Source organism: Perna viridis, chromosome 14 (genome assembly GCF_037379345.1).
Source record: "Perna viridis isolate PV_CMFRI_1.1 ecotype Kerala chromosome 14, ASM3737934v1, whole genome shotgun sequence".
NCBI classification, from domain to species: Eukaryota; Metazoa; Mollusca; class Bivalvia; order Mytilida; family Mytilidae; genus Perna; species Perna viridis.
Window position 1 is genome coordinate 15779389 of NC_142458.1, and position 18508 is coordinate 15797896.

The 18508-nt window shown below is 33.1% G+C and overlaps 1 protein-coding gene across 15 annotated transcripts in view; it reads left to right on the forward strand.

Annotated features, from left to right (window-relative positions):
- Window positions 1-18508, forward strand: part of LOC148598373 (uncharacterized) — a 35572-nt gene that overhangs the window by 8241 nt on the left and 8823 nt on the right. For 13 of the 15 annotated variants that reach the window (XM_088562240.1, XM_088562246.1, XM_088562239.1 and 10 more), the window contains 11 exons: window positions 105-203; window positions 796-837; window positions 1753-1845; window positions 2143-2241; window positions 3308-3349; window positions 4597-4689; window positions 6408-6506; window positions 6757-6819; window positions 11178-11193; window positions 12382-12633; window positions 16677-17249. In XM_088562240.1, coding sequence (XP_088418366.1) covers window positions 814-837; window positions 1753-1845; window positions 2143-2241; window positions 3308-3349; window positions 4597-4689; window positions 6408-6506; window positions 6757-6819; window positions 11178-11193; window positions 12382-12633; window positions 16677-17249 — 1354 coding nt within the window. In that variant the 5' untranslated portion in view covers window positions 105-203; window positions 796-813. Of the gene's footprint in view, window positions 1-104; window positions 204-795; window positions 838-1752; window positions 1846-2142; window positions 2760-3307; window positions 3350-4596; window positions 4690-6407; window positions 6507-6756; window positions 6820-11177; window positions 11194-12381; window positions 12634-16676; window positions 17250-18508 lie in introns of all 15 variants that reach the window. The other 2 variants (XM_088562250.1, XM_088562251.1) reach the window with 2 other exon arrangements.

An 18508-nucleotide genomic window follows, 5' to 3' on the forward strand; every position in this document is an offset into this window, starting at 1 on the left:
GAAATACAGTCGACGCTTCGTTATCTCAAAATAGCCATTCCTTAAAATTTCAAATTTGACAGGTTTGTCCACGCAAACCTAAAGTCTATAACGATATTTTTCAGACTCAAAGTCCTTTGCACTGTGCTGCTGGGCAAGGGCATGATTCAGTTATAGAAACTTTAATTTTATTTGGAGCCAAATTCGACGAAAAAGATTCAGAGGTGAAGTAAAATATAAGAGGGAGCCTTTTTTCTTAGCAAAATAATACGTAGTTTTTATGCTTAATATGATGATGTTTCTTTATTCAAGATTAGAATTTTATTTAAAACAAAAAGATTATAATAATTGGCTTCCGATGTACATTCGTGTTTTTTCTACATTTGCTGGGAGTATGGGCCAGTAAGCGTCCTCTGCTTTTCTAGAAACACCCGCCGAGTTGCCAACATTACCGCTAGTTATCTAAGCAAATAAAACTTTAAGAGTCATATAATAGAAAATGTAAATGTACATGTATTTCAACGTAGCTAAATAACAAAGCAATCTCCCAAGTACAAGTTTGTATCACAAAACTTTACGGACACATTACTTTTGACAACCATGCAATTTAAATAATTGTTCAATATGATAGGTTCGACGTGCAGTAAACAGTGGTTTTAAATCGTATTTAGGTTCTAACTGCACTATTCAATTTCACCCATTTTCGCTACAAATATATTAGTGAACTTATATAGTGAATACATCTATGGTAAATGGATTACAAATACTGTCAGTCGTATTGTATAGTATTAACATGAATTGTCATTTACGTAATAGGGCCGGACACCTTTAACTATGATTGCTAGAAACAGAAACGAGGTATTTATAACCGATTCAACTTGTTAAACTTTCGTATATAGATAAATGACAAAGATTCATATCTTTTTAAAACTATTTAGTAAATGTACTGTATAGCTCTAAAGTATATACGATAAAAGATCAACGTACAGCTCCTCGATGGGATTACTTCCAACTTTTCCCATTCCCAATTACTTCATACTTCTTAGCATCATTCACAAACGCACAAATATGACATACCGATTATCCACGTCCAGTTCACCATTCGTAATCAATATAGTCGCATACGTAGATCAAACATGTAGGTGAAATACACATGGCGTATTCATGTTACAAAACTAATTGATTATTATTTCTATTCATTTTTTCTCTTCAATATGGTCGTTTTATTTAACCTTGAATAGCTAGATATTTGTGATATTATACCATGGACTATGTATTCAAATACTGATATGACAAATTCGCCGTGGCGTTGGTTGTTGTGTACTTATGTATCATAGTCGGTTGATAGCGATATTATGGCGATGCTAAACGTTGTTTTCCCGATACTATTTGGGACGTCGGTAGAATTTTCCGAAATGACAGATGCCGAATGTCAAGCGACCAAAAAATGCCAAAGGTTTCATAGGAAATAAAACGGTTTTATAACTCGTGAAGGTCAATATCGCAAAATATTAACTTATAACACGCAAAAATAATTTTAGTTAATATTTTGTTGCAATTTTAGACTTTCATTCATTATAAAACATTTGAATACATTACTTCACATCAATATTTATAGCATAAAGGTGTTTATCATCAATAAGTGCCGGTTCAACATTTGCTTAGCCTTTTACACTATACCCCCATCGACCAATGTCCAAACATTACACTCCATTGCAATGGATATTGAATTCTGTCATTAATGCCTTTATTTTTATTATGTTTGATTTTTAGTCCAAACTTCATTCAGCAGTAAGGTTTAGTATTATGCCTGCCATTTCACTTTGTCTACAAAATGGTGAACCAGTGAATGGAAGAAACAAAGCAGTAAGTGCATTCTTTCGTGTTATTTCGAAAACATATGTCTTTCAATATGTTGATTGCTAATGAAGTCAGAGGTTGCTATAAATTTTTTGTGAACATTTTCGATTTTTTTGGCTGTATATAAATAGATACAAAGTGCATGACTTTTTAAAATGTAGGATGTAATCATTTGATATAGAATAAGATAATAACCGTTTATTATTCGTTCAGAAGTTTTAAAGTATCCAATTCTTAAATGGAGAAGATGAAGTGCTACCTGAAATACTAGTATTTCATGGAATTGGTTTTGTTTGATTTTAGGGTGAAACACCTCTGCATATTGCTGTACAACAGAAAAAAGAGGATACAATTACGTGCCTACTTAAGCACAAGGCTAGTTTTATTGAAAAAGACTATCAGGTTCTGTATACTGTTTTCAATTATTTCCATAGAACTAATGTGTAGAAAGTAGTTTGCTTAATAATTAATTCAAAACATCATATATAGCTGTTTGGCAACAACACTTTATACGACACTCATTGGTTGAAAAAGTGATCATTGTTTTACATTCATAATTTGTCCATTTTCTTTTCAAACTCAAACGTCCAAAAACGTTCATAAGTACTACTCATCTAATTGTATGATAGTTCTGTACTTGCCTTCGTAATACGAACGAGACGAGAGCGTTAATGGTTATATTATCAACTTGGTTTTGCATACTTATTGCCAAAAAACATCAAAACCCCGTTTGTATCTTCAGTGTTAGGAGCTTAAATATAACATCATAGCAGCTTTTTTTTTAGTATACTCTGTAAATGCGATTGAGAACCAAACGAGCCGTGGAAACTATTCGCAAGTTTTGATGATTGAATACAAATCGAATCGTAGCTTGTCCATAACAGTCTGCAGTTTGGCGGCCAGAAGTTTACGAAAATGACGTAATCAGTATTAAACATAATTCTATGGTACTTCAAAAATTGCGAAACGATAGGAAAACAAAACGAAACCTAAAAAATCGATAGAAAGAGAATCAAGACGAAGTAAAAACAAAATAAAACGATAAAAAAGAAATAAAAGGAAACGAAACTAAATGAAATAACAGAACTTTAAAGATGTTTCGCAGTATATAAGAGCCATAACGTTTATCTATCCTAAAAACATTTTGAAGCATGACAACCCATAATTCCTTACGAATCCAGACATTTCTGCCCAAAGACATTTCAGACCATGACAAATAGGATAATGCATAAGGACAATCACATATCGAACATCATTATATTATTTACCATATTGGAATGTTAAATGATTAAAATATCAAATCAGAGCTGACAAAAATTATCAAAGGAATTTTTAAATAATGTTTCTTCGGGCGCGTTAAAATGTTTCATCTCCTTCATATCAACATGGCATTCTTTTTTATCCTGTTTCCGTTTTTATTTTTCTCGTCGTTTCTAAAACGTATATTGTAACTACGGAAATTTTTCAGGGTCTTACTCCTCTCTACATGGCTTCCCGCAATTGGAAAGAGGTAATCTTACAATTTAAGTGTTTGGCAACAATGTTGGCCAATTCATATAGGCTTGCTTTCCTTGCTTTTCTATGACTGGCTTTTTGTTGCAATGCTTTACCTTATCATAGTATTTTTTTCTGTTTTTTCTATCCATTAATTGATATTTTATGAGCAAACCAGTGGATGTTTCTAAAATAGCAGACGACAGTTACCCTATCGATGTACATAGTTCATACTCCAAGTTTTTGATGGAGTCCAGGTTGCACAATTACATTTGTTCTTTTGTACATTTTGTTTTTGTATTTTTATAATTTTATGGTGTTTGTTTGTAGCTAGGAATATATAGCTTAGTACACGGTGTATAATAGTACAATACAGATCACTTAGGTGTTGTTTTGTAAGATAGAGGATGAAATTAACGATATATATCACAACAAATAATATTATACATAAAGCTAAATTGTAACGACTAATTTCTCGACATTGCTCAGTCGCATCATACTGCAATAGGGAAGTCTTTTGAATTCCCACGATGTTTAAACTATCATATTTGCAAGCAAATTGTTGGTCGTTCCCTGCGCGGGACTCATTAATTGTAGAGGTTAATACTAAAGACACATATTGTTTTCAATAAATTAATGGGTATTTAAAGTCTATATATGATGTCGAGTGATCGCCTGCAATCGGATATTAAAAATCTGACTTAATAAGTAAGTTGACGTGTTTGAATTTGGCATTGTAGATTCTGGACATGGTCATTGAAAGTGATTAAATATCCAGTGTTGCTTAATTCATACTGCAACATATCCAGTTATCTACAAAATTTTTCAAGATATGACAATTATCCAATTTGGAACCCTCTTTTTATTTGAAAAAAATTCTATTTTAATGCACAATTACACAAAAAATGAGATGTATCTTCCAGTCCACCCTCCTTTTTCAAATTTCTGAATCCACCCTTCCTGCCGCATTTATCTGCTTAGTATCGGAAGTACTGTACATAATACGATATTCAAACACAGGTGAGAGTTTTTATCTCCAATAAATAAAATACATAAACTGTGAGATACATAGTTTCACGATTTTCATCTGAACTAATTAAAAACAATTTTTTTCGCCCTTCACAGTCTTTTGCATTAGCTTATATTAGGGCGAGTTCCGTTGAATTACGGTCGTCCACGGCGAGTTCCTTCAAATTAGTGGAAATATCTTATATGCCTTGTACTACATGTTACTTATTAATTGTACTTTTTTTTTCTTTTAAGAGACAACTTCATTCGGCTGCTAGATATGGCATTGCCGAAGCTGTGATGACGTGTCTTCAAAACGGTGACCACGTAAATGAAGTAAACTCTGAAGTACGTTTTTGTTTTTGTTTTTCTTTTTTGCTAAATAGTCATCTATCTTTTATGATTTATGTTCGGAACAGCGTTGAATAATGTTTAATTATGATTCGATTTAGCACAATAACGTACTTTTGCGAAACGATCATGTGGGGATAATGAAAAGATGAAGAGTTGTTGTCAGTAATCAAGAAAACCTTCAACAAAAGGCAAATTTTAGAAAACGCGATAAGGAGAACACATTGAGGACAAATTGTAAACCATAAAAGACCAGAAATGGTATAAGAAACTACCAGGCCGATACCCACTACAGAACGAGGGCGATCTTGATTTACTAATTCTTATCAGAAAGTAGCCAATCAACGGCAAGTCACTGACATTGGTGAAAATACATCGCAATATTTTAAAAGACTGTATCACGTAATTAAGGACGCCTATATTGGAAACATATTTTTAGCTTTAAGGGTCAAACAGATTTTTTACATACATGTATATCTCTTAAACAGTTATGTATAGCCAAAATCTGATAGGATGGTCAGTATAATGGATTATATCTGTGGTCAATTTTTTTTTTATGTGTTAAGCCATATAAGACCTTTTCCGACATATTTTATCTGTTATTTTAACGTTAATACTTTGAAAAAACCTTTTCCTCTGACACCGCTTGACCAATAGGGTATTCTGCATAGATCTGATGTAGAGAATCTTAATCTGTCGATAAACAGCGGTTCTAAAAGAATAAGCCAAGATGTTCTCGCAAATGTCCTAAACTGTTATGATTAGCTGAATTCTGACAAAATGAAAAGTGTTTTGCATAGAAAGATCTATTTGCGTGTTAATATGTTTAGCCATTTGGAGTTATCGCAATACCAGACTAATTAGAACCCAACTTCGTATTAACACTCCTGAGGGAATTCTGCAGTAATGCTGTGAGGATTTGTGATCTGTTAAAAAATGAAATGTCCACTAATTACAAAAATACAAACAGTAGAGCAGAGATTTTCTCCAAAACTGTCAGCATTAGCCGAATTCTATCAATTCCCAAAATTACCCTTATGATAATGCAAACAAAAGTCTGTATTGGAACAAAATTGTAGGACAACTCCTTGTTGTAGTAACAATGTATTCCCTTTTACAGGCGAAGATGATGTTTTAGCAGGTATCAGCTACATCTTGAAAACTCAAATATAAAGATACTTTAACTTGATGAAATGATCCTTATCATATGTTTGAGCTTGGAGGAGGTTGAAGTCTCTCTAGAGAGTAATCTAGGAAACCAAGTTTTGAGTGTTAACCAAAATGATATTATTCGGGGATAATCCAATAGAATCTAATTCAACAATATACACTAGACACGAAAAATAAACACATTCAAAACAAACATGAAATAATTATAATAATATGCACAAAGAAACAAAAGGAGCAAATCGGTCTATTTTCAAATCTGGGAGAGTCATTATTTCTGGTAAAAAGTAATAATAATGAACTTTTGTTCCGGAAATTACAATATACATAGTAAGCAAACAAAGACAAAAAGTTTATCATTTAAAATATATATTTTCGATCAGGCTTTGAATTTTAGAATTGTTCATGTAGGTAATATACCGCAAATTCTTTACTGCCATTTAATCGCATATCACATTTATGGAAATATTTTGCACGAAGACGATTTTCAAGGAAAAACGATAGCGTGCATAACACATTTTTGTATATGCAGATTGGGTAAATTTCAGAAATATACACCACTTCATCTTGCTGTCATAAATGGTCATAAATCTGTTACTGTGAAGCTGCTAGAACACGGGGCCCAAATTGAGAAAAAAGACCCACAGGTATAAAAGTATATAAATTCTTTAGGAAAAATATAATTAAAATATCCCACAATATGAAATAATAAAAAAAAAATACTTTTATTTAAGAACGATAATAAATGCAAAAAAAGCGTTCCTTAGAACGCACATGTACTTTACTTAAATGCTGATATATATCCATAAACATATGCTGTATGTAGTTTCTGAAGTACATTTGCATTTGATTGCATGCTTAGTATGATAAATACAAGACAGTGTTTAATTTTACAAGGGTTTGACAGCTATTGATCTTGCGGAGAGACTAAAACATCAGCACATAATGAAATTGTTTAAGGTGAGTAGAATAAGGCTTTGATAATCAATGGGAAATAATTTCACACCGACGAGAAACACTTTTAGTACTGACACCATTAGGAAAAATTTCCTTAACCTTGTTTTCCACAAAGAACAAAAATGAATACTGCATTTAATTCAAAAAATTAAATTGTCCCTGAAGTGTACTACACTTTCAACAACAGCACCGTAATTTTCAGTTCATCTTATATCACCTCCCGTGTGCACATTGCATCAAAAGTTCGAAGTTCATTTGGCATATCAGTTTCACCTAAAAACTGAATCTCATCCAAATGTGAGCATTTTGAAATATGGCGCGAAAAATATGGTCGCAACAGGCACAATATCAACTAGAATATTTTCATAATATTGTTCAGCATGTCAAACCATACCAGTCTGTAATTCTCATGTTCATAGCTACAAAGTTTTTTAGGTTTTGCAATGTCCTTCATTTTGACCTATCTCCTTATTTCGGTAGCCATTTCAAAATGCCACATTTTTCGGATTCATGAAAAGTACATTTTGAGATTGTACTTGATATTCATGGATCTTACGTAGAAATTAAAATACTATATTCAAAAGCAGTGTTTTGGCATGACATGGGTTTTGTCCTTATTGTTTAACTCCCATTTTTAGTGAAGTCCGAGTTGCTGATTTGCTTTTGTTACTTTGTATCTATGATTTTAGTTACTTTATGTTCTTTGTTGTGTATGTCTGTTTTCCAAGTCTGGTCTTTGTCCCTGGATTACATTCTTTACAGTACAGTACAGCTTGAACATTGGTTCCCTTGATTAATATTACGATGTACCATGGTTCTCAACCCGGCGTGGGAAAAGTTAGGATTAATTTTCAACACGATTGAGACATAACTGTTGTGCTCAACTGGCAGAAAACCGTGTAAGCAATTCCCATCACTAGAGGCGTCCGTCGTCGTCGTCCGTCATAGTTAATGATATTTCAAAACTCTTCTTCATAGAAATTTCTGGACCAACTTGAACCAGTTTTTGTTTGAATGTCTATACGGGTATTTTGCATAAAACTGATGTGGGGATTTGTTTTCTGTGAAAAAACGTGGTTACTAGGAAAATAAAAGATCGGAGTTAGTAAGGATTAATCATGTATCTTAAAGTCGTTATTTCAAGCAAATGTCTGGATAAAAGTGTTTAACATGATGAGATCTATCAGTTGTAAACTTTTCCTGTTTATCAGTTAAGTCATGTTGGAGTTTTTTGTTAATCGTTTTCGCGTGTTTTGCATATTTTTTATACTATTTCTTTCAAACATCTTTTTTGAACAAATTACAAGCAACGTGAATATGAATATTCCTTAAAGAATTTTGCATAGATCTGATATTTGGATTTTCTATCCCTAAAAAAATGGCTGCTGTTACTAAAAAGGAATTGTGGTCAATCAGAGTTTTTTTCATATATTATCGAAACTATTAGGTTTAGAATACTTTCAAATTCTTTCAACTGCCGAAATGATCCTCAAAAGGACTACAGAAATATGCAGGGATCAAATTTGTCGGACGACTCCTTGTTATAGTTATTACCCTTTAAAGGTGAAGTATTTTTAGTACAATTTCCATCCAATATCTTAAAAGGGCTATTTTTACCCTAAATTGTCGGACAACTCCGTGTTAGAGTAATTGCTTTTGAAAGGCAAATATTTTACTAGGTAGCTGATTCAGGCTCCTGAGAGCTCTTGTGGTAGGTTTTAATTTTTCTGTAGATGTCATGTCAGATAATTGCTAGTAGTCCATTGTTTAAACGGTTTTTACGTTTGTGTAATCTATATTCTGTCTCTATATAATTCATTTTCGTTGTTACAAAGGATTCAGATCTTCTTGAACTGGTTTTATGCATGTGTTATTGTGTAATATTTGTTTCCATCGTGGCCAGATTTTGAAAGGGAGAATTATATAATCCCTCTGTAGTACTGCGCCTGTCCTTATCCAGGAATTTATGGCCTTTATATGCTTCGTGTTGTTTTAAGTATGTTAATTTTTGTTAAGTATATTGTGGTAATCTCTTATGCTGTGCCTGTGTATAATGTTTTTTGGCCAGCTGCAGCCTGCAAATGAAGGTTTACCTCGTCGTTTAAGACCAATCCAGCTGAAGTTGTTTTCTCTTTGACACATTCAGCATACATACTCTCGTTCTAAAGTTTCATAAAAATCCGACTGTTGGTTTCTTGGCATTTCTACAGAAAAAAACATTCAATGATAGGAAAACGGAAAATGGCAGAAAAAAACAATAACAATTAAAGTTTACATATTGCGAAACGTAGAACAAGTCATTCCCCTCGCCACCTCCAACACATATTGCCTCGAAACCTTAGAATTTACATGTGGTACATTTGTAACACTTCATAGACAAAATTTCATCCAAATTGGAGGATTTTGATTTTTTTCCCCGTAAAACAGTCGCCATGGCAAAATGGAATATCTAGTAGTCATGCAGCCTCAAAATTCAAATTCAGTATATTATTTTCACCTTTCAACAAATTTTCCCCATATCCGAACACTTTGAAAGAGTAATCAAGGGAACCAATGTCATAGCAGTAATCAAACGAATGTAACCCAGGCACAAAGTCTAGACATGGAAAACAGACATACACGATAAATTATAAAGAATATAAAGTAACTAAAAGCATACATACAAAGTAACAAAAGCAAATGAGCAACTCGGACCCCACTAAAAACTAGAAGCATGGACCAGGTGCACCATGTGACTATTTAATAAGTTACAAAGTATCAAATCATGATGACTTATTTTGATGAAAGAGAATTGCCAGCCACAGCTTGAGTCAACTACTATTGCAAATTAATGTCACGCAAATATGTATACTTCTGCACGAAGTGACAAACGTATATGCTTAAAGTTCAATGCTTGATAGACTCATATGCTAAAGAAATGAAAACAGAAAGCCTAAAGCTTAAAGTTTTATAAGGAATTATAGAAAAGGTATATTGTTTTAACTCTAAAAGGTTAAGGAGTTATAAAAGTGGCAATGTTACTGGTTAACCGTACTTTCTCATGACAGAGATCATTTCATATTTAAATTTTGATTTTAATACTATACCCAAAGGAATCTTGATTTGCAGTAAAAAGTATGATTTCAAATTTTTTCCAACCTTATAAAATATATTCTTCAATGTACCCATTTGAAACATTTAACCAATACTTTAAAAGAGCAGAATTACTGAAGCTGGCATCTTTGTTCTAGAAGGTGAAGCATTTCTTGGAGGAGTAATCAAGGGAACCAAGGTTATAGCGGTAATCAAAAGAATGTAATCCAGGGACAAAGACCAGACATGGAAACAGACATACACAACAAAGAACATAAAGTAACTAAAATCATACATACAAAGTAACAAAAGCAAATGAGCAACTCGGACTCCACTAAAAACTGGAAGCATGGACAAGGTGCACCGGTAGGGTAAGCGTCCTCTGCTTTTCTAGTAACACCCGCCGAGTTTCTCATAAAAAGTTATGTCCAGGGTAGACAAACGAGGAAAGGAGAACTATGACCCGTTGAATAAATCAGTTTTTCATGATGCAGATGGATACGCCATAAAGATCCACGAGTTCATGATGACGACCATAAAATTTCTGTAGTGATAACTTCAATCTTGTAGCAACATAACCCTGTTCCAGAAGCCTATTTGTTAGAGTTCTAGCGGATACAAAAAGTCTGCGTAGTTTCGGCAAGCTCTGGCATAACGTACGAGTTGTGATATGAACACTCCATACGCAGGTGCTGAAGGGATGTTGCCACAGATGAAAGGAAAGTTGACAATTCTGAATGAAAAGTCATCACGTTTGTCGTAAAGTTTGGTCAGTAGCTTTCCTTTACCATCGATTTCAAAGTGTAGGTCAAGATATGAGGCTAACTTCACAGTGTTTATAGTATCCTTGATTTCAAGTTCTTTTGGGTAGATGCAATGTATCCAATCCCCGAAATAAGGATTGTTTAAAGATAATACGTGATCTACATAGCGGAAACTGAGATTGAAGAATCTAGCCAGACGATATTATTTGGAATTATTTCTTTGGAATTATTTCCCTTTAACATCGGTAATTTTTCCCTTTAACATCAGTATCACTTTGAAGTTTGCGTATTAGGAGTCATTCAAACGCTCTAGTGACTTAACGTCTTTCAATTTTGATTACATCCCTTACCCCAGGTCTACTATCTTAAGATTCGTATTATTTGTTTTGTTATAAAGGAAAAACTTATTATTTTCCCCTTTTAAGCTTACATATAAATTTCTAAATTGTCTTTCATATTAAAAAAACTTAAAACATAAACTCTATTCATTACAGTTCAATTAAAATTCTACCATTTTTATTTCAGGGAATTTTGGCCACAGGTAATTGTGTAACCAGTTTATTCTTACAAAGTTGTTATATTTCTTAAAAATACATAAATCATAATGGGATTCTGCAAGCACTAATCATTCTAATTAACAATAAAATTCATTTTTACAAAAATTCGACTTTGCTACAGTCCGTGTATGGGATAAACTTCCCACTTGCCCCATACCCCATTCCCCATCCCCCCATTCCCCATTGTGTCATACAATGTTAAAATTGTCAAAAAAAGTATCATGCGTGATGCTGACACATCAATATCGGTCAACAAAAATGCCATATTTCTGTAGAATGTATGGATGTGAACAATTTTAATTTCAATAATGTCCAAAATTATTTTTTTTAATATTAAAAATGGCAATATTAGTATCCGGTTGGTGGTTGCGACACTCATATTTCGGTCAAAACTCTTCCAAATGACATATTTTTGCAAAGTGTATGTGTGCGAACACTTTTAATACACCTGTTAGTCTAAAATTAATGTAATAAATGTTAAATGTGTCTATATCAATATTATGTTAATGGCTTTGATGCATATATTTAGGACCAAATTGTTGAAAATGAGATTTTTTGCAAATTGAATGAGTGCGAACACTTGAAATTACCTTTATGGTCTTATATTATGGTTGAAAAAGTTAAAATTGTCAAAACAGGCATCATATGTTTGGCTGTGACATATTGATTTCAGTTCAATTACTTAAAAATGACACATTTCTGCATATTGTTAGGATGCGGACAGTTTTAATTTTAATAATGGTGTAAAATTCTTGTATAAAATATTAAAAACGGCAATATTGTTATCCTTTTCGAGGTTGCGACGAACGACATATTTCTGCCAAATGAAAGCTTAGTGAATAAACATTTTATTATTTTTTAAATGGTCTTGTTTTTATTGCTTAATGTGTTTAATTTGTCAATATTAAAATCATACGAGTGTCTCCGACACAAAGTTATTTCAGTATAAATTTTGAAAAAAAAATAATTTACTTTTAAAAATCGTATGAGCGCGTACTGTATAAAGAAACACATATGTCATTTCTGCTTAAATGTATATTCGAAGTCACTGCAAATATATCAAACATAGCTGAATTTTGAAGTATTATGAATAAATTAGAAGTGACATTCGATGAAATCGGCTGATTGTGTAAAACCAAATTATTTTCATTTAGCTTATTGTTTTCCATTAGGACTACCAAAAGAACTTTTATACTTGTCTACAAACGACAGTGCGACATTTACATCAAATTTGCGATCTGGTTTCTATTTGTCATATGTTGGTAAAATAATGTGTGTCGGAAATGAAGCTGTAGGAAAGACGGCTATCACTTCTGTATTACGAGCAAAGAAACCAACAAGAGAACGAAAATCGACCGAGGGAATCGATCTTCATGTCTTTAAGGCAGCAGTCGATATTAATGAACGGAAATGGGTCCTTACCGGTAGGTATTGTGAACATTCTTCAGGTACAAATGAAATTACGGGTTTGTCAAAACGAATAACATATTTGTCAATCATATGTCGATAAGAACACATGAACAAACCAACCGTTCTTTTATTTTGCTTTGGGTTATCATTTAGTTGGCTGTTCATTACCTTACCTTGTAGTATCCTTTATCTGAAGTTTTTTTTAGATTAATTGCGTTGTATCAAATCCCCGAAACTATGATTGTTTAACGATAATACGTCATCAATATAGCGGAAACTAAGATTAAAGGATCTAGTTAAGCGATGTTACTTCCTATGAATCAGATCAGATCCTATGAAAGATCCACGAGTTCTTGATGACGACCATAAAACTTCTGTAGTGTTGACTTCAATCTTGTAGCAACATAATCCAGTTCCAGAAGCCTATGTGTTAGAGTTCTAGCGTAATACAAAAAGTCTGCGTAGTTTCGGCACAACGTATAAGTTGTGACATGAACACTCCATATGCAGGTGCTGAAGTGATGTTGCTACAGATGAAAGAAAAGTAGACAATTCTGAATGATAAATTCATAAATTGATAAAGCCACCGATCCAATTTTACTTTATGGCTGTGAAATTTGGGGGTTTGAAAATTTAGATATTATAGAAAGAGTTCATCTCTTTCATTGTAAACATATACTTTTTTTGAAACAGTGAACACCCAGTTTTATGGTTTATGGGGAATTAAGAAGATTTCCTATATCAATTATTTTAAAATTAAGGATGTTTTAATTTAGGATTGACTTAATTTTGCAAGAGAAAACAAGATTTCCTCCATAATGTATAAACCTTTGTTTGTCTTTTATAATAACTATGGGTACGAGAACAAATGGCTAACATTTATCAAAAATATATTGATAGTTGTGGCATGTCAAACGTATGGCGCAACCCGGAATTCTTTTCCAATTTTCCGTATTATCAGTTGAGCAACGATTAAAAGACCAATTTAGACAACAATGGTCAGCCGACATGAATGAATCAACAATAGGTCTAAACTACAGAGTTTTAAGAATAATTTCGAATTAGAAGATTACATTTCAATTTTACTATTTAGTTTTGTATATACATTCTGTAACTTTAGATGTGGAAATCATGGACTGCCGGTGGAGGTGGAGATGTGGCATAACATTCCAAGAGCGGATAGATTGTGTAACCTCTGCGACTCCCCCGACATCGGCGATGAGTTCCATTACATACTACCATGTAATTATTTTCGAAATGAAATGAAGAAATATCTTTCCTGCCTTTATTGGCAAAATAATAATATTTTGAAGTTTAACCAGTTGTTCTCATTTTATAATTTAGCTGAACTGGAAAAGTTGTCTACTGTCATAAATCCTCCTGGTTAGGTAACTATATTCTTGTACATGTATTTCAGCACATGCATTCATATCTGCATTTTGTAGATATGTTATTATCTCTGTAACTACGTCATAGTTTATGAGAATAAAATCATAGTAGTCATAGTAGGCATAAGTCCATCCCATCATGCTGAACAATTTTATTCCCTACCAGATTTTTGCTAAACCTACTGTTGTCTTGAGTTAATTGCATAATTCTAAACTTTAAACCCCTATAGTTTATTTTTAGAAACGGCGGCCATGTTTTTTGTCCGATCAAAAGTCCCTCACACAAGGATTGTTAAACATACCCTACGGAACATTCATGCAAAGTTTTGTCACAATCTATTGAGTTGTTTCAGAGAAAAGGATGTTTGAAAAAGTTTACGGACGACAGCGACGGACGACGGACACATAGTGATGGCAATAGCTCACATAGCCTTTCGGCCGGGTGAGCTAAAAATTGAAAACTTGGTTTTAACAATATTGTATTCTGAAAATAATCTCGAATTAAGGGTTTCCGGAAGATCTGTCGAATTTTTGGATCCACATTGAATTAAAACCACCACGGTAGCAACCAGTGTCCTGGTAGGAATGGGGAATCTCTTTAACAGCCATGAGTATAGCGGCTAGAATCTTTGGAAGAGGTTTGGGGTTAATTTTGCAGGTCCAGCAATGTAGCATTGTTTGTATGGAATCTTGTGGATTTAGAAATCCTGTACATAGACGGTAGATCACACTTATTATCCTTGGTAGAAAGACCCACAGAGAATAACATAGATTTATGGTTTTCCACTATCTCTTCTTTGGAAAGTGTAGTGGCAGTATAGGTGTTATTACTGCTATTATTTTTATGCGTCTACCTCTGATAATAAACATTGGATGTGATACGGTTTGCAGAAAAACAATGTTGTTTTTCTATGGTGGTATGACAACATATTTGTCATGTATTGTAGACAATGTTTTTGCTACATCAGGGTCTTTGAAAACTGATGTAGCATTGACACTCATTGACCTACTTAGAACTTTCGTACGTTTCAAAGAAAAAACCTCATAGCCTTTACCCACTCTGACAGAGAGTCAATGTCTTCTTGTTCTCGTTTAATCAATTTTCTTGCTTAGTCCTTCATAGCACCCATAAGAACTTTAAAGCTGTAATTTCAAATTATGGAGCGTGGTTCACGGTACTTGAGACCTTTAGAAATTACCTTACGTAGAGATTCGTTTTTGATGATGTTTAAATATCCTGTAATGGCGTGATCGAAAAGACAATATTTTAATGGAGAGCTTTTGCAAGAGCGGTCAAGTGGCTTAACCTGGAAGTCCTCAATTCGAGGCCGTACGATAGCCTTTTATAATGGCAAATTTTGGATGCTACAGGTGAAGTGTAGTAATATGAAATAATCGGTACTGATTTGTTCTTGAAATATGAGGGAATTACATTTTGTTCGTGTCGTTTTAGTGAAGGAGGATGTTAGTCAAATTAATTGCATCTATAATTTTGTTGACAAACGGTAGCTGAAAATTGGTCGTTTTTCCTTTACCTTGACCTTTTACACAAACTGGTTTAAAGGTTTTGTGTGGAAATCAATATTTTTAATGATGGCCTCAAATGTGTATAATGATGAAGTAGGTTCAGAAACAAGAGCTTTGTTCGAATGCGACTTCATCCAAAAGGTTTTTCTATGAAAGGAAGAAAACTATCTATGGAGACTTCATGCATCTTAAATGATGCATAGTGGCGATGGCCATGACCTCTTATTCTTCTTGGATTTTTGTCAAATAAATTCATCACATTTATGCTATTGTTATATTGGCTTGAAATGTTTCCTATGCTTTTGATGTTGTCATTGCTCCCGCAATGGTATTCAGTGCCTAGTCTGCGTACCCATTATTCCTCTCTTTCCCTACGACAGTTTTTACTTAAGACAGGAATGTGCGTTGGATGGTAATTTTTTTTTTTCAAGAATATCAATTTTCATATAGAAAGGATTAAATGAGCATGTTGATTAAAATGTTGATAAACTGTCGGAAATTGGTGGCATTAATTTCCGCAGGATGTTCGCACATTCGTTTGTTTAACTGTTATGGTGTTTCAATTATTATCACTTTTTTAAAATCTTCTCATTTACTACTTGACATGTTTAGTTCGAACATATTGTATTTATCGAATAAAGTACAAAAGGAATTAGACACAAATACATATTACTTATGAAGTCTATTCCAGTAGGGAATCCTGTATGTTATAACTGTTCGGATTTTAATCTATAGAAACAAATTGCCGCTTTTACAAAAACAAATGTTGCATTTTAAGCAGCGAGTCTAATTCTTTATTTTCATATACACAGAAATGTAGCATGTACATTCGTGTTGATTACTTTTTCATAGGAAATTGGTTTCTAATGTATGGCAAATATAAATGAATCATGCTGATTAGGAATAGAAAATTGGGTAATAATGTATGAAACGTCAACCACATACAAAACCTTTTCCAGTATTATGTGAAAAGTAGTTTGCACAACAATATTTTATATATATAGCCTTTAACAAATAAACACAATGCCACTGTAATTAAGACTATCTAAAATATAAAGTTAAGAATCATTGCCAACAAATATATAGGAAAAAAATGGGACGGCTATGTTTTATCAAATGTTCTTTTAACTATTGCATTGCAGAATTAGATTTAGAAGATATTGTCTTTAGAGACCTATTAAGTGAACAAAACATAAACATACCGAATATAAACAACCTATACGAAGAGTATAACGCAGACGACGCAATCGTTGATTCTAAGATGGAATGTGATGTCCAAGAGATTGGTACTGAAAGCCCTAAAGAACAAAACATGGAATGTGATGTCGACCAGATTGGTACTGAAAGCCCTAAAGAACAATCGGGAGCTTCCAGGGGTGCTTTCCTGAAATTCTGGCCTCTTCCTAAAATAGAGTTTACTTCCTTATTCAACAAGATAAAACAGAGTCTTGGTATAAAAAAAGCCGACATACGAACAGGGAGGGAGATACAACGAGAATCCATCCGACGAGGAAAGAAGGGGCTTATAAAGAATTCTTTGGCACCGATTAACATGATGGATTTCGGCGGTCAAATTGTGTTTTACTCTACACATCAATCTTTTCTGTCATATCGGGCAATTTACATTTTAGTCATCGACGGCAGCAGAGATTTCGATGCAGTAATAGAGACTGAAATGTGTATTCCAGGACGCTATGGAAAGCCTACAGCAAGGGGTATGTAAATGTCGAAACAGTACATTAACTTATTTCAGTACACTGTTTGATTCAAACATTATTTGTATCATTTTAAAAGTTTTCGTATTCAAACAAAGCACCTAAATTTCCTCTAAAATACAATTTCCTTTGGAAAATTCGATTACAATCGCTATTGTTCTTCAAATATGGCGTGTTTTTCTTAGAAAATACTTTGTACTAACACTTCCATAACTAAACATGTACCCAATTAAAAATATAATGGAAAAACACATTATATCACTTTTTTCAAATTAAGAAAAATATTTTAGTACATGCAGAACAAAAGCTGTAGTAGAAATTTTAATAGCGCTTTGATGTTGTTACCGTAAAGACAAATCACACTAACCGGTTCTGACGCTAGGAATTTCATGAAATTTTAATGGAAAGGTCTCAAGTATAAAGGCATTGAAATATGCTTCCAAAATATAGGTCACTGTGCTTTTAACAAAGATATAGCCGAACAAATATTCGTAAAATCGGGAGTTTTCATTTTCTTAATTCAATTCAGACGTCTCTGATCTTGCCAATATTTTTACGAATGACAGAAGCCATACACCAGTAGATTGAAAATTTTCTTTATTTCACTCATAAAACATTAAAAACAAAATACAGTGAGTTTTACCCGCTTATGAAGAACCTTTTATTGTTTCCCGCTCACAGAAAAACTGACTTCTGAACCATATTCACAGTAATCTGAAATACTCATGAACAGTGGAGCCCGAGTTGCTCATTTACTTTTGTTGCTTTGTATGTATGATTTTAGTTACTATGTGTTCTTTGTTGTGTGTGTCTGTTTTCTATGTCTGGTCTTTTTCCCTGGATTACATTCTTTTGATTACCGCTATAACCTTGGTTTCCTTGATTACTCTGTCTTCAATGGAGTAAATATTTCTTTTGGTCGTTAATATTTAAGGCAAATCAGTCAGTTATATTGTACAGTGTACAAAAAGAACATATTATTATTATTATTATTTTTTTTTTTTTTTTGATAATGAAATGCAATGCAGTATTTATATGAAAAGGATTTTTTTCAATGGCTCAACTCATCAAAATACGTGAAGATGAAAACAATCATATTTGGTCAAAACAAACGTTTTATAAGCTTCATGTTTAATACAAATGGTATTTTTAACTGTATCAGTATAAATGTAAATTTACGAAATGATTTGATTAAGGTTTAAAGTTTATCAGAATTTAAATTACCGTTAGAGTAACGACCAGAAACCGCCATAAAATCA